The 24,372-nt window shown below is 40.4% G+C and overlaps 1 protein-coding gene across 2 annotated transcripts in view; it reads left to right on the top strand.

Moving 5' to 3' along the window:
* Positions 1-764: 764 nt before the first annotated feature.
* LOC103458532 (cysteine-rich motor neuron 1 protein) overlaps positions 765-24,372 on the top strand; it is a 41,139-nt gene continuing 17,531 nt past the window's right edge. The window contains exons 1-5 of one of the 2 annotated variants that reach the window (XM_008399428.2): positions 765-1,425; positions 6,673-6,834; positions 7,094-7,267; positions 18,507-18,749; positions 23,401-23,520. In XM_008399428.2, coding sequence (XP_008397650.1) covers positions 1,128-1,425; positions 6,673-6,834; positions 7,094-7,267; positions 18,507-18,749; positions 23,401-23,520 — 997 coding nt within the window. In that variant the 5' untranslated portion in view covers positions 765-1,127. Of the gene's footprint in view, positions 1,426-6,672; positions 6,835-7,093; positions 7,268-18,506; positions 18,750-23,400; positions 23,581-24,372 lie in introns of both variants that reach the window. The other variant, XM_008399427.2, reaches the window with a different exon arrangement.

The raw sequence follows: 24,372 nt of genomic DNA, 5'->3' as shown, positions 1-24,372 counted from the left end.
TATATATATATATAAATAACCTTTCCACTTCACAGCTATGGAATACATTGTGCTGTTGACAAAGTCAAAGGATTTGAACTCTTGCAAGGCGCTGAAGCAATGAAAACACCAAACTCCCCCTCCAGCTGTGCCCTCTGCTCACACACCAACAGACCGTTCATTTGTCAGTGTAAGCATGTAAACACTGCCTCGACAGTCAAATTTTACATGACCTTTTACATTCCCTCTGCCATCTGTACACGACATTTGACACCTAGAAAAGTAATCACTCATTCCCATTAACGCAATATGTGCTGGTATACTGTGATGTACTGATATGTTTGATTATAAACCTTTAATAGGCCAAAATGAAAAACAATAAGAGATGGGACATCAACTTTAATGAGATGCAACATTTATTTATTTTATTTATATACATTTGCATGAACTTCTGTCCTTTACAATATTCCAAAACAATAAAACCAAATTTATAAGAAGCCCCATCTATCCTTTAAAAAACTTTCAGGAGTCAACCCCTTATCATCAATGTATTAAACTACTGAGCTTATTTCAGTGTGAGAAAATCAGAAAAACTGACGCATTAACTACTTTAAGGGAGTTTCATTCAAGACCTTAAAAGTTACATCATTGCGCAACGCAGAGGAAAGTTGTTTGCCAGGGATGCATCAGCTTAATTCCTCCCTCTTTTCTTTCCCTGTGACTGGTCGGTGCCTGTGTCAGTCAGGGGGGAGGGGTGCACCGCTAATTTCCACATGCCTGTATGTCAATTTAAGACTCAGACTGCGTTTTTAGTGTGTGGCTGACAGTAGCAGCGAACTCCAGCGTGCCTGCCCACATCCAGCAGAAACCCCCGGTGTAGGATTTTTGCTCGTTATCTGATCGGATGAGGCGCTTACTGGGACGCGCGTCTACCTGTGCACGCTGAATTTGATCCTTGTAGCCCTTTGGATATTTGTGCCCCTCTACAAAGAAAAACGCACACTTCTCAGTCCTATTTCGAGGAACCTTCGCTTTCGAAGTGAGGCAAAAAAAAGAAAAAAAAAAACTTTTCAGGAACCCTGACAACTTTGGTCTAAATTTTGGGGAGTTCTTGTGCACAGAAGCGTTTCGATTTCACCGCAGGAAACATGTTCGGCAAAAGCTCCGTTATGTTGCTGAGTCTCCTCGTTCTGGTGCGTGCGCTCCTGGCTCACGAGTGCACGCCATGTAACCTCAGGACATGTCCAGTCAAAGTCGCGCAAGGCTGCGAGGGTGGCCGGAGCGTGGCCAGGGATCCATGCGGGTGCTGCGACCACTGCGCGCGGCTGGAGTGGGAGCCCTGCGGCGGCCAGGACTGGACGCACGGCTACTGCGCCCTGGGACTGACCTGCGCCTCTATCAACAGCACCGGAGCGGCCACCATGCCTGAAATTGGAGTGTGTAAACGTGAGTGAAACTACTTTTAAGTGTAAGCCTAGAAATTGGAGAAGGAAAAAAAAAATGTTTATGTTATTGCTAAACACCAGCTCCAAAGTTTGGCAGCGATCCAATGATTGTAAGCGGGTTGAAAGCATCGCTATTCATGTGTCAGTCCAGCCCAGGCTGCAGTGACCATCTCTTGTTTACCCTTGTCTGGGGCAGTTTTTCATGTCTGAGGGGCTCTTGACTGCAGGAGAGGGGAGTCATGTTCGGCCTCATTCACTCAGAGCTCAGAAACATGACAATACATCAGAATAGTCTTGACACAAGGTCTTTGCTCTGCTGGCAGCAGGCACCGTCCCTTCTCCTTCAAAAACATTTGAAACAAGAGGAAAACACAGATATGACTATGTGGGTGTCATAACTAACCCAGGGTCATTTAACATTCTTCATGATATGATGACCTTGAGTAAAACTTATGCAGTTAGATCATCATTTTTTAGGCAAGTATTTCAAACAAAAAAATGCAACATGATATAATTCACCTAAAAAACTCTTCTCTCTTTTTTTTTTTTACATGTCTTTGCTATTTTGTTTTTTAAATGATTCACTTACTTTAGTAAGTTACACGCTATTATTGGATAGAATGCTAAAATGATATTGCTTTTGTACTCATCATGGTGCAACACAGACATAACAAGGTGAAATTAGCTGGACAGTTTGTCAGGCTATCTGCTCTGGTAGCCAGCCTGCATTTAAGCACAGCCCTTGACTTGCTAATGGGGGATTTAAAACAGTGTTACAGTGAAATAAGAAAGCTAAATGGCACTTCTTTGATTTCGAAGCTACAACTGTTTGTGTTTTCAAACAGCTTAGATTGTTTTTCCTGTAAGCAGGGAAGAATGTAGTAGTCCTCTTTCACTTAGCAAGAGATGGGGAGGGGTAACTCTGTGTTACTGTGTTCTTAGCGCCTGGGTAACTCTGGCACCTTCTCTGGCATGTCATTTAAAGTACTTTAGACTATTTAACTAGTATAAGAGAAGTTTTTCGTAGTTTTGAAATCACAGCTGCTTTAAACCTTGATGTACCTTAATCCTGAGTCATGTCTGGCATTTTTAATCGGGAAAAACTTTGTGGTGTTACTTTCCTGTCTGTACTCAGTTCTCCAAGTGCGCCACTAAATGTCTAAAAACATGACTTCAGATGGGGTTTTTTTCTTTGCACTTGTTGAAATTCACAATGCTCCTCTGTTCTGGCTCCACCGAGCAGTCAGGCTGTTATGAGGTGCTCATTTTACGCACAATTTAAGTTACTTTCTCAACCTCAAATCAGCTTGTAATGCTATGAATGAAGTCTGAAGCGCTGGTCTTTCATTGAGGAACAAACAGCTCATGGACGGACCCCCTCCAGCTGCACCACCTGCAATCTGTCCGGCTGGTTTGTGGATGATTGAAGGGGACTGGCAGGTCTGTAGGAGAGAGTAAGCAGCTCTCAGTGGGTGTCAGGATCTCCTGACCCTGCTCCTTCATCATCCTTCTGTAGGGTGGTCCAAGTTAGGGCTTTTTCATGGTTCTTTGCCCCCCGCCCCCAGGTGTTCCCAGGAGATGCAGGTGCTGATTATGCCTAATATGCAGGCGTCTGGCGGACATCGCCTTCTGCGTCTTAACAGCTTTGGAACAAACTGGAGACCTGACGGCTCCTCTGACTGAGTCATACTTCTTCGGCTGCTGCTGACCTCTTAAATCAGACAAATGTACTCATGCAGCCTTGATATCCCAGAGGGGTCTAGGTGGGGGTAAATCAACACCTCCCAGTGTGTTTTCAGGGGCCGTACTGAGACTGCTGGGGGCTTATCCCAGATTTTGCTCCCTGAAGCTTCGAAGGGCCTTATAATGATTAGCCTTGCAATCAAGAGCGAGGGTAAATGTTTCCGCTTTTCTAAACCCCTGCTTTTGCTGCTACAAGTTGGATTTACCGGGTGGCCAAAACGTAGTTGGTGTGCAAGCTTAAAAATGACATGTCACACATGTTTGACTTGAACTAGAGATGCGTGGCCACTTGTTTTTGTTTTAAGCTCTTGTCTAATGATATAGCTTTAAGCTCTTGAACAGTTGTAGTTAAACTGCATTGAGAGCATTTTCTCCAGGTCTCCATGGTATGCCAGGTTATTAAGCCATGTCTGCAAGAGATAAGGAAGTGTTTAAAAAAGAAATGTAAATAAAGAGAAGGAAGTGTAAAAAAAAAGGGTTTTACTCAACAAAATAGTTATAGACCTTATATTACTGTTTGTTTTTTAAATTTTAAGTCAAAATTTACTGCAATTAGTAGTTGTCATTACTAAACAGCAGACCTTTTTAGGTTTGTGTTGCACCAGTGGCCTTTACTCAATAAAATATTCTCTCTCTCCTGCTATTAACTTTTAATCTTCTCTTAATACATTAGTGCTTGTGTCTCTTCTTTGAGAATCTACTCTCTCTTCTCAAACTCTGCCAGTCGTGGCAAATGGCCACTTGTACTGAGTCAGGTCCTGCTGCAGGTTTCTTCCTGCCGAAGGGGAGTATTTCCTGTCTACTGTCCTCTTTTGCTCTGCTGTGAGAAAGGTTTGACTGACAAACACAACCACCAGGTCATGTCTGCACATTTCCAGTAAACAATGGTCATCCCACAGTTGCTCAGCGACTCTGTTGGTATATTTAGCAACATTTCAGACAAAAAAATAAATAAAATAAATAAATGAATAAATAAATAGTATCAATCCAAATTGGAATCGGCAGATCAGGTTTTTTAAAGATCAATAATCGGGGATTGGCCAAAAAACTGCAATTGGTGCACCTAAATTAGAAACTAATACAACATTCATGCACCTGTTTCGAGAAGATGTTACCAAGCCTGTTCATCTGATCATTCAGATAATGAATTATCTGTTGGTAGAAAATGTCCCTAGAAAATATTATGAGTGATTTGTTTCTCCCAAAGCAAGTTTAAGCTTAAGAGACACTTAGCATACCATGTCACCGAATCCCTGTTTCACAGGGACGTTGTGTCCACTTCACTCCATCGCATGCTTTCTACTTCTCCCTTCCTCTGGTATTATCTAACGTTTCAAAGACTTCCTTTTAAGCTCGCTATCAGCCTCGGGCCCTGTAGAGGTCAGTTTTCCCAACCTGGTCCTGGATGCCAAGACAAGCAGTCTCAGTAGCTAAGAGAGGAATACCCCTGCAATGAAGCCTTATAGACTTTGGCAAGAGTCGTGCCAGACCGGAAAACAGATAGCCAGAAGGGACTATAACAGATTTGGGTTAAGCTGAAGGGAACTTGAAACAAATAGGGCTCGGTGGGAGGTCAAACTAAAATTAGTGAAGACAATGTGTTCAGTGTCCAGCCTTTCATTGATTGTTTTGACTCCTACCACCTTACATACATGCCAGATTTAGCACCCCGCACAGACAAGCACTATCACCATCTCGAATGAAAATACCCTTGTGGGTGCAGAAAAGCCTCAGAATGGGAAAAAAATTGTGTGGATCATTTTAGGATGAAGGGAGAAATTATTTTGACTGGGTTTATTGGGAAAGCAACTTGTGCTCTGCCAGTTCACCGGCCATCTGGGAGAGCCATTAACAGAGTCGGCTGGCTCAGGTTAAAGGTAACATTACCTTCAACTCTGTCAACTGGCCAGATTTCACTGTGGCACTTATGGCACAGGAGTCACCCACAAAGTTGGCTTCTGCTGCAGTCACATTCATGCTGATTCACTTCAGCTCGTCTCTTTTTATAACAGCAAGAGGCAGTTATGCTCTCAGGGAGATCTATCTGGTGTGGAATAATAAGATCCACATGGAGTGCCTTGTGAAACTATTAAAACAGCTTGAACTTTTTCATATTAAAGCCTTTTCAATAGCACCTGCTATTAAAAAGCAGGCATTTTAATGGGGTTTAATGCAATAGAGAAAACACAATTGAAAAGAATGCATAGTTTTATAAATTTTTACAAGCTAAAGTCTAAAAGTTGTGGCATAAATATGTACTTATGCCACATATAAGTATATATATATATGTGGCATATATATGTACTTGCTGCATGAAGGCCAGTCATGAAGCAAGTCAGGTGCGCCCTAATCTTCCCAATCTCTCGCCATGCACTTTATAAATCTGCCCATTATGAAAGTGCTTAAGAGAAAAGCCACTGTTGAAATAAACCCATAAAGACGTTCACTGTCAGTCTTCTTTTGTCGACATGCGTAGAAGAAAACTAACATTGCACAAAACACTGAAAATAGAATCCCATTGATAAAAAAAATTTGTGGTGGCAGCATCATGCTGTGGTGATGCTTTTTGTCAAAAAAATCTCTAGATTTTTTTATTAGAACTTTGAAAACAATGTATCATCTTCCTTCCACTCTACAATTCTATTCGACATTGTTTTGGTCTATCAATCATTGTAATACATTGGCATTTGTTGTTGTAATATGGCAAAATGCAAAGCAAAAACAACTTTTCAAAGGCACTTTGTGTCTATATGCATGGTGTGTTTGTTTCCAGCAAATGTAGGCTACTTTTTTGTCTAAGTCAAATTATTTTTCAAATGCATTTTTCTTTGTGTTGTGTTTTTATGAAAGCAAGGAGTGCTTTAATGAATAATAGTCATGCATCACTTTGCTAAATTGAGGCACACAGTTTCTCTCATCATGTTTATCCCTGTGGAGCTGTTATGTGCAGCAGTGAAGGATGCTAATATCGGGGTATATCCATGCATGTTTATTCATGCATGAAAGGTGAGGGAACACTGAGAGTAGTGTGTAAACTGAAGCCCTTTAATCCCAGGATCCTGCTGGATATTCAGCTCTAACGTGACATTCCATCCATGCGTAAAGTTTTGTCCAAATGGGGAGTGTAATCCAGCTTGGGGTGGGTGAGGCACAATGAGAGACGCGGCTGCAGGCGGTTGTTAGTGTGAGTGGCCACAGTTCAGAGGAGGTGTTGCTGCAGCCGCCAGAGACGCAGACCCTGGGAGGGCCCCATGCTGTGGAACAAAAGCAAACAAATGGGCTCAGTAGCTGTAGTAGTGTGGCACAAAGAGAAGGGAGGAGGGACTGGAGCCCAGAAATACAGTGGTCACTTCAGTCTTGTCTGTGCCAAAGTAGTGTCTTGCAACAAAGGGGTTGTAAACTGGACCAGTATTTCTAACTCTGGCCAGTGTTTCTTTGAATTCATAAAGTCAGTTTTAAATGGACAACTAGTCTGACACTTTGCTCTCTTTAATGTCTCCCACAGTTCTTCCTGAACACCCAGATGCAGGCCTTGAGGATGAGCGCTGTCCTCTAATAACGGGCTGCGACAAAGCGGGAGCTGAATGTGTGTGTGATGCTCGTTACTCCTGCTTGGGAACTTTTACCTACCCAGACCAAGAGACCTGCATGAAGGCCAGCAAGTCAGGTGCGCCCTAATCTTCCCAATCTCTCTTTCCGAGTTAAATAACAGAGCGAACGGCTCAGACAGCAGTCTGTGAATTAGAGTGCAGAAAGATCTCCAAAGATTTAAGCTAATCCATAACAGATGTTGCTCTACGATGACTAAGGCTACTTACATTTCCTAGCGATGACACGAGTTCCGGCTTTCTGTGTTGGTTCCCCATTCACTTCTGAGCTCTGTCGGTGTGTGTGATTCATTGATGACTGTGATTTGTGTGTTTCAGATGGTCGAAGGCACGAGCACAGGGAGAGACACAAAGAGAAATATGTGGGGCCGTCTAATCCGACGTGCATGTTCTCCGGGTGCAACCTGACCGCTGACGGGTGCGTGTGTGAGTCTCAGAGCTGCCATCACCACTTCGCCTACATCAACCGCAGCCAGTGCCAGGAAGCAGCAGGTAACCCTCAAATGATCCGCTGCTGATGAACACATATTCACCCCAGTCCACATTATTTTTTTAGCATATATATTTTTTTAATGTTCACAACTTCAGAGTTTTATTTAGAGTTAAATATTTTTTCTTTAGAAATACGAGCATGGATTTGCAAAGATGAACCTTAAACAGTTAAATTTTTCCTCTGGTAAACAAAGTCGTTGTAACAGTGACGGGGAATTTCTCGTGTCACAGCTCATTATACACGGACTTGCAATCAAATCTTTGCGGGTTGTTTTTGCAAAATATGTCAAGGTCAGTCACTTTAGAAGTAGAACATCTGTGAACATAAAATTTTAAGTCTTGACTCAGCTTGTCAAATGGATTTAATTCTGTAATTTGACAGGCCCTGAAACACACTTTGATCTAAAGCATTTCACTGCAGCTCTTTTTGGTATGTTTAGGGTTATTGTCATGGTTATTGTCATGCAGAAAGTCTTTAATGTCGTCCCTTTTCCCATCAACTCTCGCCCACCTTTCCTTTTTCTGCTGAAGAAAAGCATCACCAAGAGGAATTAGGCTGTGTTGTAATGTTCTAGTTTGGATATACAGCTTTGTTAGTTATATGTGTTAATTTTCTTACAAATGGCTTCAAATTTAGGTAAATTCAAGTTTATTCAAAAAGCACATTTCAGCAAAACAGGCGGTTCAAAGTGCTCTTAACAAGCTCAATTTTGTGATCATCTGACTAAATCACATTTACCATGTTTTCTTTGTCTCTTGTTCCCTATGTGTGGTTGGTGATACAATTTAGGCTTGCAGCTATGCCCTCTTTCTCCCATTTCTTAAAAGTGCAATGAGTTGATTAAACTGTGCTTTAAACTTCTCCATGACTTTATTGCTGGCCTGTCTGGTGTGTTCTGTATGAGACTTTCTTTAGTTGCTGATGTTCTCCAACAAACTTCTGAGAGCTTTGTAGTCCATCTGTATTTATACTGTGATTAAACTACATACAGGTGTAATTACTTGATATTTATGTAATATCTAAAGTGAAGCTGCACTGGGCATCAAAGTAAAGTGGGCTGAATAAAAATATAAGTTGACGCTGTTAAGATTGGCCTCCACTTCTCAATTATGTAGTACTTTGCTTTGGGATATCACACCAAGTTCTGTCAATATAAATGCATACAGGTTTTAACTGGTCAAAATATGGAAATTGTGGAAGAAGTGTGAATAGTGTGAATCACTTTGAAACTAGAAAATATAAAAGTTTTTTGAAATTCAGTGTTGGAATCTTTTGGTGCAGTGCAGTCTCATTAAGTTGCAGTGTACTTCCTAGCTTCTTCTGTGCCACTGGTGAAAAGGTGAATCATCTGAATAGATCAAAGAAAGTGTGTTTACCTTCGTTTTTAGCATCCTCTTTGATAGGCACTTGTACATGGAAAAGCCTATTGGCAGAGCAAGGGTGTTTTTAGTTTTCTAGTTTAGACAGTGACCTGTCTGCTAGATACGTAGCTGCTAAGTGTTGACTTCCTGCTGAGTGGCATTCACAGAACAGAACTGGCTCTGAACTTTGAAGAATAATAAATAAAACTAATCGCTGCTTGAAAACTGTGTTCAGATCTGAATAAAAATAATCAGGTCCCTATTAGAAAAATCTGAGATGAACAGCAGCTCTTTTCTTGCAGCGAGCCATAAAGACACATTCAAGTTTATTTAGTCTGCAGCTAATAGGTGGGTTATTACAGACATTCTCGGTTCTGTTTGTCTTGAGCCGTTTATGCAGTAAATCCCACAGGAAGCATGTTCATCAAGCATCATTTTTTGCACGCGCATCCAACAGAATAACCTCTGCCTTATCTTAGAGTCTGAGCCGAATGGATGACTGTCTGACCTCACACCAAAACAACATTTTTCAGCAGCTTATGAGTATTCATAGCAGCACACATCTACCCGTCTATGTGGCCCATTATTAAGCGGAAAATCAGGATGTGTGAATCTGTTAGGTACTAAAGCTTTTCATGCATTTGGGGCAACCGACAAATGTAAAGGGGCACTGATTTTATTAACTTTTCGCGTGCGTGTGTGTGTGTGTAATGAGCCTACGTATATGGGCTTGAGAACTTGCATGTCTGTATGTGTTTGAGCGAGATAATTATCTTGTTTGTCTTGATGTCGCAGCAGAGATTTTCTTTTGTCTGCCGTCACTGGCAGGACTTTCCTCTGCTAACAGAATGAGATTCTGTGGTCAGGATATACACTCCCAGTTGGCTCCGTGGTGACTCCCTAAACCAGACCCTAATATTATAAAATAATACGCATAAAGAGCAGTGTTTATGTGCCCTGCTGACAAATACAGTCTTTAAACCTGATCTCAAGGCACAGGAGCTGGACAGATAGAAAATGTCTTTATGACAATGTGTTTATTTAAGAGAAAATAGAAGGTCGCTATTATCACATTTAGTTTAGTTTTCTGGACAGCTCTTAACTATACAGATATCTGTATTGAAATTACATCTTCCAGTACAAAAGGTTCTCACAATTTGTAACATTAATCACATAGATAATTTCAAAAAATAATCTTGGTGGGAACAATTGAACTGTAGAAACTTCAAGCTGTTTTTGTAACCGGGATGTAATTAGCTAAAGTTTGGTATTTAAACATGGGCGTCAATAAGGATTTGCTCAGTTTGTTTTAACCAGCTTTAATTGGCTTTTAAAGAAAATTCCAAATCTCTCAGGAGCTCATTGTTTATGTTGACATTAGTCAGATAACAGATTTCAGCTTCAGCAAATCATTAACTTTTTGTCATTTTCCCACTTTGCGACTGAAAACTTACATTTCTTTTGTTCTGATTTTATTAACATAACAAACCAAACTATTTCGTGCTTGACAGATGTAACATTCAGTAACAAAATCTAATTTAAGAAGTGTGACAATGACAATGAAATCTTTAAAGCATAAACTGTACATGTACAACAGCGTGAGATAATGCAAGATATGCTGTTCTTTTGCTTTCATGCTAACATTGAGAAACTTGAAAATCTTCATCCAGCTGTGACTTAGTCAAATAAATGCATCCCTAAAGGGAAATTGAGGAAAATACGACTATGAAAGCAAAGTCAGATTATATAGTTCATGCGAAATTCAACAGAACTCGTAAAGAAATTTTAAACAAAAACTTAAAACTACTTACAAATGTTTGGCTTGTAATACAGTTGTGAAACGTGAGGAGAACTACATCTTGTTTCAAATTTTTTTGCAAACATAAATCTGGAAAATAGGCATGACAAGGCAAATTTACTTGTATAAGTAAATTTGCCTTTGTTACTTCAGCTTGTCAAGTAATTGAAGTGTTTTACATGATGAAAACATAAAACAGCAAACAAAAGAAAGTGGTGAAAAGCTGGAATACAGACCACAATTAATGATGTTCCATTAATCAAAGGCAGCTCGGTCCAAATGAGTTGCTAGCCTTGATTTATTAAAGGAACTCGGTGTTTCGGCATGTTTGCGGTTTTGTGAAATCTTGTTCCAGATTAGAGGAACATCAGTCCAAGGAGTGTGATTACATTTGGAAGGCACTGAAAGTCCAATAGATTTTAGTTTTCAAATTGTTGCTTCAACAACATGGCTCTGCGTTCATTCACTCAAAAGATGCTGTGATACAATTCGATAACGGGTGCTGTTGTCATCTGTTTGTGTACAATTAGGAGCAACATGGAGAGCCAGATGTCTTACCCAGATGTCTGAGAGGAAGGAGGATGCGATAACTGTAGGAGAGAAAGGACAGATGTAGGAGGATAGGAAATGGAAATAGAGACAAACCATTTTGTGAAGGTATTTGTGTACAAGCCCCCGAGGGCCATTGCTGGGCAGCGTTTGGTGGTTTTACTGTCAGGAGTAGTTTACAAATTTCCATGAAGATAAGGCCCCGGACTGCTATTCCAGAGAAATTCCTCTCGTGTTGTGGAGCCAGCGATCGCAGGTTGTGAATGTTCTGTTTATTCATGCAACATTTCAACATCACTTGATGCTAATATATAATCACAGTAGTGGTAGATGTAAACAATAGAAGCAGTTACTCCCCCTGCTTTGTCATTAGAAGTGTTGCCCAAAAAGTGGGTGAAATGGGGCAATGTGCCTCCCAGACATCTGGTAGTTCACATGTGATTCATCAGTCGGGGAAGTGGCGCCCACTGCAATGTCCATGGCACTGACTGAACTTGCTCTCACAAATCCGCTAGCCTACGTCTGCCACCTCCGTCCTGCCTCCCTGTGCCCTTGTGAAAGGACTGTTAGTTCTGCTTGGCTGCAGCCTCTTTGTGACCAAAGCTATTACTGGCCAAGCTAGACCCACACCGGCTGGCGAGGGCACGAGACGTCTCAGTGCTGATTGTTTGTGTGCCGTCTGAGGAAGCCGCGGCCTCATCTTTTCCCAGGGTTTGTCTACAAAATTATGTGCCTTGCAAAAGCTTCTTCACATTTTGTAACCACACACTTTATTGACATTTTAGATGATAGGCCAGCACAAACCAGTGCGTAACAGAAATGGGAAGAAAAAAATGCGTCACTTTCTTAATCTGTTTTACGAATGCAAATACGCGTGGCATGCATTCGCATTTAGACCCACTGCATCAATATGTTGCGACTAGACGTCCAGGTCTTCAGGATTTGGCTTTAAACATTTACATGTAAATTTTGTATGTTCTTCTTTGTAAAATACCTGATGCTCAGTCATGTTTCATTGTGAGGATGGTGTATATTCAGTCCTACAAGCAGTGTTAGATTCTCACCTCACATAAGGTTTTGCAGCATGTTAGAAAAGTTCAGTTTTCCTCTAAGAGCACCTTCCATCATAATGTTGTTGTGTCCTCTACATGCTATGCAAACTGCCTAGTTGCAATCCTTGTTTGGTTTGCAGTGGTTCTTGCTAGCTATTCAAAACAAACCTTCACAGAACAGAAATATTTCTAGTGAATTTCGGTTGAACACAGATGGACGACGAGATTTATCTGTCAAAAAATGCATTTAATCATTTTTAGTTAGCTTTGCCACACAGTCAGATTTAGCTAATGTAAAACGCATGAGTCAGCAAATAAACATATGTAAACTGATACAGCTAAACTTTTATTTACATGTATCAAATTGAAGGAGTATGAGTAGAAATACATGCTAAAGATTTACATTTTTTTTTACATTTTTCTTTGCAAAAAACTAAAAACTACATATATTTTTTTGCTTCATAATTATTTATTATTAATCTATTTTTATTTGTACATTTCCAATGATCTACAACATAAAATTCTAAATAAAATGTTGAAATTTGCAATTACATCAACAAAGACTTTGGAAGGATCTCTTGAAAGGCACAGTATAAGATTAGAGTGATACAAAAAAGGGAGAATCGCTTCTGTGTGGCTACTGAGAGAAAAAGAAATCTCCCATTTCAGGCTTTCAGTCAATGACTTTATCAGCCACTAACCAATACATGCAATTTTGAACTGAAAAGAGCAGCCAGAAAACCCACAATAACTCCCAAGTCTTTCTTTCATATTAATCTTTGCAATTATTAGTTTTGCTACTTTTATCACTACCTGGAACTCTCTATTTTGCAGCCAGAACCAACATTTTAAAAGTTCCCCAGCTGAGTTTCAACCATTTCCTGTCGCTCTCTGACCGAAATCTTTTATCGTCATTCTTTTCCCTTTTTTTCTGCAAGGAAAAAAGATCCCATAGCCAAAACATGCACCACATAACTGCCTCTTCCACAATTTATCAAACAGCTGTCTGCAAGCCAAGGCCTCTCGTAGAGTTGTTTTCTACATTTGCGACACATAAGGGTTTAGTCTGAAAAACAACATGTGCCTGCTGTTTGGTGTGGCAATCTTTTACTTTGTGTGCATCCTCATTGAGCAACGGTTCATGTTCTATTATATGATTTTAACAAGGGGATGAGCAAAAGGGGCTAGTGTTTTCAAAAACTATTACTCGAATGCTGCACTAAAAGAACAATTCAAACTTTCTAATGTGGCTGATGTTTTACCCCCTGAAGGCTGAAAATATTGGGGTTGACCAGCCCTGAGCTCTTTACACTCCCTCCAGCAGCCTTGCCAAAGCTTTATCCCATGCATTTTGTGTCAGACACAACCATACATGGTGTTGCAACTGTCTGGCTGATTTGCTTGAAAACTCCTCATCCCTGGTCTAGTTATGTGCCATCTGACAGCAAGGAGCTGTTTCTCTGGAATGTACTGCTACTGGGCACACACAGGCGTGAATCGATGGGAATATGTCAATGTCCATGTCTTTTTCATTCATTCATTCATTCATTCATTCATTCATTCATTCATTCATTCATTCATTCATTCATTCATTCATTCATTCATTCACTGGTTAAGGTCAGGTCATTCTTGTGCAACCATCATGGCATGAACTATTTCTTTTTTTTTTTAAGTAGTGGAGTTCCTGCTGCTTAAACATGCAGTTATTTTCCTGTTAAAATATTACAAGCAGTTAGCATCTTGCCCACACAGCTCTCTGAACATCTTTGTTTGGCATAGATCACAATAGATGATCCTGGGCACTCAAGAAAATGACTAGTGTGAAAGGCATCAAGCATTAATTGAGACAGCACAACACAGTGCAAATTTAGTTTATAGTGAAGTTCAAACTTGGCATCCCTACGAAAAAACATCTAATTCTCGTGACAGCTTTAGGGCACCGAAGAAAGTTCAGCAAATGCCAAGGCTGTCTCCTCAGCAATGGAAGCATGCAGGTGTAAGTGTTGCTACATGCACAGTAAAATATTCCAAAGCTGACCTAGCTAGTGCCAAGAAGGGCAGACTCTTATCTCCAAGAAAAACTACAAGGACAGAATAATATTTTTCATTTAGTAGTAGGATTGGACTGGGTAGAGGGATTTTCTCAAATAAAGTCCCATATAGAGAGTTTAGGACATCTGGAGAATGGACTGTTTGGAGAAGAAGAGGTAAACACTACCATGAGTACCATGTCATGTCGACATGGAAGCACCATGAGATCATTTTGTTTAAGGGAGTGGGTTCTTTTAATATGTTGCCTAAAACACTGCCATTATTAACCCCTTAACTGTCACACTCAAACGCTTGCATGTTGCCCTATAGGTCTATGAGGACGCCAGTTTGCGGGTTTTGTAGTACGGGAGCAAGAAATTCTCCAGGAGCAACTATACCCAACAAAATAGGAGCAACATGAAGATGAGCAATTGTTTGACCAGCACAACAGAGCAAAAGTGAAAACTAAGTTGTTTAGCAGAAACCTCCTCAGATTCATTCCCCATTAAGAACATATGTATTTGACCTTGAAGTATGTCTTATTAAATACCTTCATTATGTCAGAAAAGTTTTATATTAAACTTCACTGCACTATACAAACAACTGACAAAAAGATCTATTGCAACACTGAAACAATAAAGTTTATAAAGCACAAAAACCTAGTCTGTAGAAAATTGATACTTGCATGAAATTAATCCAACATGTACAATTTCAAACAGTCGGAGAAAAACTTTGTGGCAGATCCTGTGCACTGAGAGGACTTTTTGAGATTTAAACTGGAAACCTTACTGGGTGTGAAGTGGCAATCCTTAGGAGTAGCACATTACTATTGGTTAAATAACTTCCACCAACAGGAGTCATTAAGAAAAGAAACGCAGAGATGCCAGCTTCTGGATGCATGCTCCCAGTTTCCTCCAGCCTCAAGTGGAGCTTTGAAGTCTTCACTAAACTTTTACCTGATGACCCTGCCTCTGCCTTTTGCCCTGAATGCCTCCAAGACAGCTTCCTCTTACATGTACCAAGGTTGAACAAAACAGACTTTCTCAGTCGTAACCGTTGGTGGGCATGGGGCCATGCCCCCGCAACTTAATTTGAGAGACGGCCCGATGTGTCCCTTGTGGGGCAACTTTATAAAACCTGAGGACAGACCAGGAACCCACGGAAGGCAGCTGGACTGAGAGGGCTTTGTTCTCCATTGATTTGTTTCCAAAGTCAGTAGGTGAACAGAACTCACATTGTGCACTTTTTCCATGAGTAAACTCAGGCTGTCAACGGAGCCTCCTCTGCCCGGTTGAGTTGCTCTGCTTTGAGAAAAAGACTGAGCTCCTTGTACCCAGCATGAAGCAAAATAACCCATTTAGAGTGAAGGATTTTTTGCTTCTTCAATGGACTGTGGAGATGCCAGAAATAAACTGTGTTTACATAAGAGATCAATCTGTGGTTGCAAGATAGCTTTCCACCCTTTCTAAGATTCTCCTCCCAAAAAATAGAACATCTGCTTAATATGCACATAGAAATGATCAAGCATACAAAATCTATTCATTTATGTTTGTGCAAGTTGGATTGTTGCCACCATTGTATTACAAAGATTCATTCTGTGGTTGCTGACTCACTAATTACAGCCATTTATGCATTGAGATAGAACACAAAGGCTGCAGCATAAAATCCATTTGCTGCTGACTCTTTCCAACCTCTGTGCCTGGCTATTGTGTTTAAAAATGTTCCAGCTAAAAAATATATATATATATATTAATTAGACCTGCAAGGGTTGGAGCATTTCCACAGAAGGATACAATTCTGTTCATTTAAATGACAATGGCGTGTCTGCCAGCTGCTTTTCCCAGCGCTCTCTAACCCCGGCCATTATCGCGATTCAAAGAGTAATCAGCCTCCTCTGAGTCACACACAATACAGAGAAAGTGTTTTCCGTGGATTTTAAAAAGCTTGGAGTTTTCTTTCTAATGCAAAAGTGGTTCAACTGAGCAACAGTGGACTGTGTTAGACTTTTTTTTTATGTAAAACATCGGGCAATCAGCAGTTCCGAGTTTATTTAATTTCAGTCAAGAAAATTGGCCAAAAACCCTGGAAAGTGTTGTAGCCTAACGTTGATTCCAGGGGTTTCCCTCCTTTTGCTATGACACCGGTTAGTAACTGAGTTTGTCAATGAGAGCTTTGTAGCTCTGTTCTCTGTTCCCAGGTTGCTTGAGTAAACAGTACAGTACAGATACTTCACACTCCTGCTGTATTCATCCAGAGCCAGAAACCCTGAGCGTTTTGCTTCTTCTCAATTTCAGCCGTCAGTTCCCTCCACCCACCAAATCAAAGGACCTCTTCACTTGAGGTCAGGCAGGTAACCGCATTGCAGGAGAGTAGACTATTTTTTTATTCTTATTATTTTTTAAGGCTTTTGACATTTAATGAAGAATAAAAAGGTTTTGAGTCTCAAAATCACAATAAAAATTACTCACATTTCTATAGTTGGAAAGTAATTTCAAAGAGATTCCAGAGAGACTGAATATTTCTCCGGCTGTTTGGAGCACAGGGTAATACGATGTGGCTAAAAGAAGTGAAGTAATTTTACATCATGTTCAAGAAAAACACCTTTGATGACTTTTCAACATTTCCAGTCGGTAGAACCACAGAGGGTTATGGTGTGGAAACTAAAGAAGTCCCACTGATTATGCTTATGAAAGGGACAGTAATTATTCATCGACAGGACTTTCCAACAAGTTAGATTAAAATGTTTCATATGAGAAATGTAAGAAGTCAAATTGAAGGGATTCAATGCTATACTGGAGGTTAATCAATCACTACGCATTCACACCTTTCACAAAATACCATCTCAATGCAAAACATATTGGAGCAGCACAAGCTGCTTCTTTGCATTTTTACAAAGAAGTTACATAAATTATAAGAGGTTCCTGAGACACTTGGAAGCTGGATGGGTATTATACCACTTTTCATCTAACACTGTAGCAGCAAAAACGGTTTCTGAATTGAAAAGGTTTAGGCTTATTTTGTCGATATAGGTTTTGTATTAAAATGTGATTATTTGTGATTAATGAATTGCAATTAAAAACTACTTAATAATTACTGAAATGATTAACGATTATTAACCAATAACCAATAATAAATTTACAGAAATCCACTTAAAAAAAATTAAAATACAAGCTATGTCTTCAAGGTTTAGAAACCCTTAGTCATACAGTTTCTCAGTTTCTAGGGTCCTTCTTAAGGACATGCCTGAGAAAGTGACTTGAGTTTTCTTTGGCTGTATGCAGCATAGAGCAGCAAACCACCTGCTTACCTGTCTTTTGAGACACATCATAAAACACTGTTGTCTTAGGAAGGCCATCAACAAAACTCTGGAAACTTTACAGAACCACAACCCCAAGCAGTGTTACGCAACCTCGAGCTTGTTTAATTTCCTCTCCTCAAAAACCAGATGTATGCAAAGATTGTCAAGCATTTCTCATAACAAAATCATAAACAGTTTGGTTTGACTTAGTGCAGTCATTTGTTCACATGTTTCTTCTGTCAATGTCATGGTTTATTATTATTATTATTATTATTCACTGGAGGTGCAGGTCTGTGCTCATTGTTATCCACGATCATAGCTCATAATCGCAAAAGTGTCTTTCGTGTTCCCAGTATTTGCAACAGGAAATGAGGAAAGACTGATTGGTTACAGTTGGAGCATCAATCTGCTTTCAACCTCTCTTTGTCCTGGTAACATTACAGTAACAGAGAGAACCAAAATAAGCACGTCCCTTCGAGTTAAGTAATGCCTTGTTTTGGAAGCATAAAACTGTTCTCAAGCAATATCTGAAAAAAGAGGGTGCTACTTTTATTTTCCTGAACAGGTTCCAAAATACACTACTGAGCCCCCCGCCCACATTGGCTGCACACCACATCCCCCCCGAAAAGGGCTATCAGAGCCATTATATTGTCTCTGCAGATGAATAGACAAACGCAGCCTGGTATGCTAAGTGAAGGAGAGTCTTTAAACTGCTATGAAGCAAAGCTCTGTTCAAGGTTGGCTACTATTAATGACTGGGTTTTAGAGCATGAGAAGCTGTTTGGATTGTGGGCAATACGAGCCAGGGAGAGTGGGATCAGAGTCGCGTCGACAGGATCTGTGGGGAGCCGTGTCATGTCCAGAGAGAGCTGCCTGTGCTCTCACTTTCCTGACAGGTTGCAGTAAAAGTCGCCATGGACTGAAGTGAGAATCTGATGACTGCGTGCAGAGTTCTGCAGCAGCATCTTTCTAAAGTGACTCAACTGACACTGCAAGCAGCCAGCTGTCTCGCAGATTTGCACCCTCACATGGTGGAAGCAGTCTCCTCCTTTTCCTCTGCGAGAACAGTGTTTGCAGAGCTCCAGAAAATGGTATTGCACACATTTATAATGTTAACATAAGTCATGTTTTTTTTTGTTTTTTTTTCAGAGGAACTGAGGTGTGCTGGGGTGACATGTCCTGCCCTGCAGCTACCCTCTTGCCCCAAAGGGTCAGTCTTGACCAAGAGCTACACGCCCCCTGCTGGGTGCTGCCCCTCCATGCCGCCCCAGTGCACATGCGATTTCCGTGCCTGCAACAAAACCCACTGTCCAAGCGGCCAGCACGCTGTTCTGATCAGTCAGGCTAGCGGTCGGCCAGGAGACTGCTGTGACGTCTTTGAGTGCCAGAAAGGTAATTCCACTGAAGTACATACCACACACTTTGATTGCTCTCCTTCACAGAAGCAGTTGCACAGTTGGTGGGAGGTACTTCATTGATCTGGAGGTAATTATTCCCCCCTGCATGAGGCTTTCCCCTGCTGAATAGTAAAAAGGAAAGTTGCTGATTAGATTGGAACTGTTAGGAGTGCTGAGTCAATCTCCCCCCAGAGTTTATAAGAAATAGTTCAGGATTTTCTAAGTAAGATTCTGTTAGAAGAATATAAGTAGCCAATACCTTATCAGCTGTAGATAGCTAATTTTTTATGTTCATTTCATACAACCTAGATTATATTGGGTATTTTAAACTAACGACCAGGGTAAAAGAATAAGCTGGACTTCCACCACTCAAATATCAAAAAGGGAGGCAGCGTGTTGGCAATAATCTTTCTGTTGGAAACGCATGCTAAGAACAGAAATTGCTGGAGAACAAAGCCTGCATGTGACATTAATTTTGCCGTCTATAGTGGTTCACTTGGGTCCACCAGGACTCTCAGTGGACATCACTGTGTAGTCAAGATTGTTTTGTGCTTGTTGACTGTGTATATGCAGAAAAAAGGTAGTCATATCATGTGCAAAAGAAGGAAAACAGCAATGTTGGTTTTTAAGAAATTTAGAGAGATCTTGGTGTTTCCCCCTTTCGGATCATTAATTGGAAAATCTGCTTTGCTATACTGATGAGAAATCACTTTTATTTCAATTGTAATTTAAATTTTCTTTTAATGTCTTCTAAATAGATAGTTCTGAATAACGTGCAAAGCAGACCACAATTGACTCCCCCCACCCCCCATGAGGTTGCACTGAAAACTGAATAACACTAAATAAAACTCTGTGGTTGAACAGAACCAAAGTTGCTTGTGAAAGACATACACAGCTTGTGAGTCTGAGCACAAAGGATTTTTTTATTTTGCTGCCTTAAAGCCCGTTGATGTGAAAAGGAAAATACTAAGACAGTTTAAGTGGATTCTATTTTTTGGGGGTTTTACACTTTACTAACCCCAACTGTGCATCTTTGGTGATGTACATGTTATGTTGTCCATATGTCTCACACAGGGAAGCCTTAAGTGACACACCACCTCCCACCCCTAATTCTTGTATGAAACAAATAATTAGCTTCTTTGTGAATAAACAGTCAATGCAAATGTGACAAAAGTTCACAACATGACATTTGCACATTTATGCTGAATGGAGACCCCGGGAAGCAACATTAACTCCTCATAAACGTTTGACAAAAACTCACTTAAAAAATCTGACCCCTTACTTTAGAGACTGGGAATTTTTCCAAGTAACCTAAACAGATAGGACATATAAGGGGGAAAATGATACAGCAACAGGGGGGAAAGAAAACTACAGTTCTCAAATCTTGAGTTCTGTAGAGCATATAGGCAATCACGAGCGCCAGCAGGGAGGGGACCTGCGGTACTGGCCTGTTTACTCTGCCCTCCCAACAAATATTCAGTGTTTTACCAACAGAACAAGTTCCCATTCTGGCCCATCCAGATGTATAAATGTGTGCCGTGTCCTGGAATTAATAGACTTAACAAGCCTGGTGACCAGAAAAGTGCTTAGGCTATGAATTTTCTGAACAGGAGTGCAGTGTCAAAGGGTTCCTGTCTGGTCACACATCCAGAGGGGAAAAGGTTCAACAGTTCATTGATGGGAATGCTTTTTATGTGCTCCAGTCTGCCAGTGGGGAGGGTAATCGAGTCCGGCATGCCGGCGGGGGCTGAATGGCAGCCGTGGGGGCCACAGGATCAGTGTTTTGATAACAAGTGTCCGCTGCTTTTTGGACCTGGGACTTGATGCCTTTTGTGTTGCGTCTACTGTCCGTTAGGCCCTGCATGACTGCCTACAGTGTCAGAAAGCTCCACAGAAAGGGAAGTGGACAAAAGCACAGACAGAGTCCCCCTCTGTAAATTTTCTGAAGCAACATTGACACAGCATGTCTAAATCACTTGAGACACCATCCTCCAATGAAAGACATTTTAGCACACCCTGTATTGTATTTCCGTTAGTGGTCTGGAACGATTGGATTGTTTCCATGGCTGGGGAGAGGGGCTCATTTTTAGCCAGGATGAGTGTGTGCAATTACCAAATGCACTTAGTGCATTTTGGCTTCCATAAACAATGGAAGGTATTCTTCTACTGACTAAACAACTGTTGTAGTCTCTACAACTTCCAACACTGTTCTGGACCAATAACATGATGTCACAGATGATCCTGTTTAACTGCTGTTTCTTAACACTCTTGTTGGCACATTCGCAGAAAACGTCCCATGATGTCAGCCTTTACTCACATTACACATGACAATAAGATTCATGCTGATGTTAAGCAATAAGGTTGAGATCACCATGGCAGACTTGATCTTGTTTTGAGCATGCAGCCAACAGCTGTCCTCAAAAGATTTGGAGATGCATTAAAGATAGAAGTTAAATGTCCCATCCATTATTCATTTTTTTTAGAAAACACAATGTTTTGGTCTCACCACTGTTACAGTTTTAGATGGACTCATTGTTTTCGAGTCTATCTATGTCCACATCAAATCCTCATATCAGTTTATTGAAGAACGAACATCATAAAGCACGACTGGAATTTAAACTCTGCTCCACATGTTATTTAAGGGATTACCATTAACAAAAGCTCAGGAAATCACATGTGAGCGTCCCCTTAAAGTGACTTCCTATTGCTTCTCTGAGCGTTAAAAAGCCATTGCCTTCCCTTTTGATTTAGCCGGGCCGAAGCACTTATTGCATTTTCTCTGGTCGGTTCTAATGCACACATAAGTGGGATAAAAGGAACGGAGAATGAAAGGGGAGAGAAGGGTGAAAAATGGACAAGGAGAGTAATAAAAGATCAACAAATCCCCTGCTTTACTTTCAACTCCCACCTGCTTCGTATTAGGAGCACAGCGCTGGTTGTCGGGAGGCATGGGGTCATTTGGAGCGGAGGCTTTTGAGTCTCCGCCTAAAGGTATGGCGTACAGATGCAGGCATGACCTCTGATCTCATTTATGACTACAAAAGACTCCCACATCGGCTCAAGAAACGTTACCTTAAGACAGTAGGTTGTCTTCTGTAACACTTTCTCACATGCATGTGCATATCAATAAATTAAAGTATCTTCAAAAAGTGAAATTCGGTAATTCTATTCAAAAACTCACTGCACACAGAGATAGATATTAATTTCTGTTCATTCAAATGGTGAGTTATTTTACATTATCGCTAAAAGGATATTAATCTAGAGATTTTATGTTTTGATCTGCACTATCCAAAGACACCAGTTATCGAGCAGATAGTGATTAATACTTACTTAAGAAGGGTGTAACACAAAGGTTATTGTTAAAGAAAGCTGGCTGTTAAGCATCTTAATGGAAAGTTAAGTGGGAGGAAACAGTTATTTAGAAAAATGTACACAAGCAACATGCATAGCTTCTGCTTTGAAAAGACCATGAAGCAACCCTCCTTTAAAGGAGAGGGGCTAGAATTGCTACATTTGTTTTAACAAGCCATTCTAGAACCAGAGACCAGATTGTTGCTTAGTCTTCAAAGTTCATGACTTTGCTGCCGTTTTTATCCTGTATTGGATTGCTTGATCATAACTTTTTCTCAATGCAGACTTGGTCAACCAGTTCATAGTCTCTACAGCTTAAGGACTTACTCCCCAGGTGTATTAAAGATACAATATCGGAGGATCAACTTCATGTCAGGACCTTTCAGCTGATTGCGAGGTGTAAAGAACATATGTAGCTTGTGGATTGAAAATGATGATCTAAAAAAAGAGCTCAAGTTGCTTGTGATCTAGTGTTAGGTTTCTCCAAACTTTATTTAGATGCTGCTTTTACTTTCCAGCTGGACATTTTACTTGACCACACTGCCAAACATTCCAAAATGTGTAATGATCTTGGTAACACTGAGCTCCACTGATTAGAAAACTTATGGGATATTGTTTAAGGTTAAAGACAACACAAGACCAGTGGAAAGAGCCATTGGTCTTGTGTAATATTCAAATTTTGCAAGAAACTGAGAGGTTTTCATCAGCTAAAAGCCATAATCATTAACTGTAACAGAAATAAACACTCTTTCTGTAATTAATTTTCAAATTGAATTAATGGAATAGCCACATTCTAATTTAAAGCGACGCGCCTGTGTATTGATGAAAACATACCATGTTGCGTAAAATGTCATTTTGATAGACACATCAGCATGACCATGTTGACCATGTAGAGAAACTGAATACAGGTTTCTGAAGGTGAAGTAATTCAGGATAATTGTGTTACAGTATGCCTCTTGAAGAGGCTCTAAGTGCTTGGATTCTGTTGGAGAAATTCAGGCCAAGGCGCTGATGGAGTTCATCTGGTTTGCAAGTGCTGGGTTGCACAATTCAATCAATAATACAAGATAATTTATTTAGGAATAGATTGTTTTCATGCACAGTTGTGACAGACAGCCTCTCACTGATGAAGAAGAGGTTGCTGATATCTATACAATTTTTCTAATGTGGTCATGAGTTGGACTTAAACATGAAGTACGAAGTATTGTGTACTTACTCCCAAACCCCAGTGTGCTGATAATTGTCCTTCCTACATAAAATTTTGTTTAATACTAACTCTATTTTTGTCTTTGCAGTCTCTCCAAATTGCGTCTTCAATGGCAAAAAGTTCTCAGAAGGAGAGGTGTACCGCATGGACCCCTGCTGGCTGTGTCAGTGCCGCGGAGGAATCTCCTTCTGCTCCAAAGCCGAGTGTGGTGAGCTGGACTGTGAAAAGTTCTACATTCCAGAGGGCGAGTGCTGCCCCGTTTGCATAGGTACACACACCCAAGCCATTCTTTCACTGAAATGTGTCAATTTAGTTCAAGATTTTGCTGAACCATCACATTATTCTAATGAGGGAGCCCAGGGCCCTTTTCTAAATTAACGTTGGCATTTTTGAAAAAATGCTGATTTTCTGCTCTGCTTGCACCACCACCACTCACTTTCAGTTTTTAGTGAGACCAAACCCTGAGACTTTCAAAAAGGCTTTGCAAAATAGCAAACTTTGAAAAACAGAATTACAGTGGTATCCAAATGTTTTTTTTAATCTGAAAAACTGATATTTTGTAGACCGATTTATGTTAGTGACGTATCCACGTAAACTACAGATGAATAAAATTGACACAGATGCCCACTTCTTAGAGCACTACTTTTCCAATTTTCTGTCACATCTTCTTTGCTTTGCCCTGTTAAACCTTATAAGCAAGTTCAGAAAGTTACATAAGAGACTAAACTGTAAGTACTTTTAAAGAACATAGGCTACAATTGATCTTTCAGATCTCTTTCCTAACACTGCTTTAGCCATGCTCATGATCTTCTTTTGAATTTTAATTTCTGTTATGTTTAAGTTGTTGCAAGTGTTGAGAAAAGTCGAGCCTGGGAGCCTCCTGCTGCAACACCTTCTTCATCATCAGGCCAGTTCTGGGGTTCAAAATGCCAAACTCTGTCCGTCTCTCTYWMAGTTTCCCTTTTTTAGTTCTCAGTGTCAGCATTAGGGAAAGATAGGCTAGATTATTGATTTTACTTATTTGATTATTTCTGCTACTGAATTAAGCTGTACTGACCCT

The sequence above is a fragment of the Poecilia reticulata genome, linkage group LG22 (genome assembly GCF_000633615.1).
Source record: "Poecilia reticulata strain Guanapo linkage group LG22, Guppy_female_1.0+MT, whole genome shotgun sequence".
NCBI classification, from domain to species: domain Eukaryota; kingdom Metazoa; phylum Chordata; class Actinopteri; order Cyprinodontiformes; family Poeciliidae; genus Poecilia; species Poecilia reticulata.
This window is presented reverse-complemented; position numbering and strand designations above follow the sequence as displayed.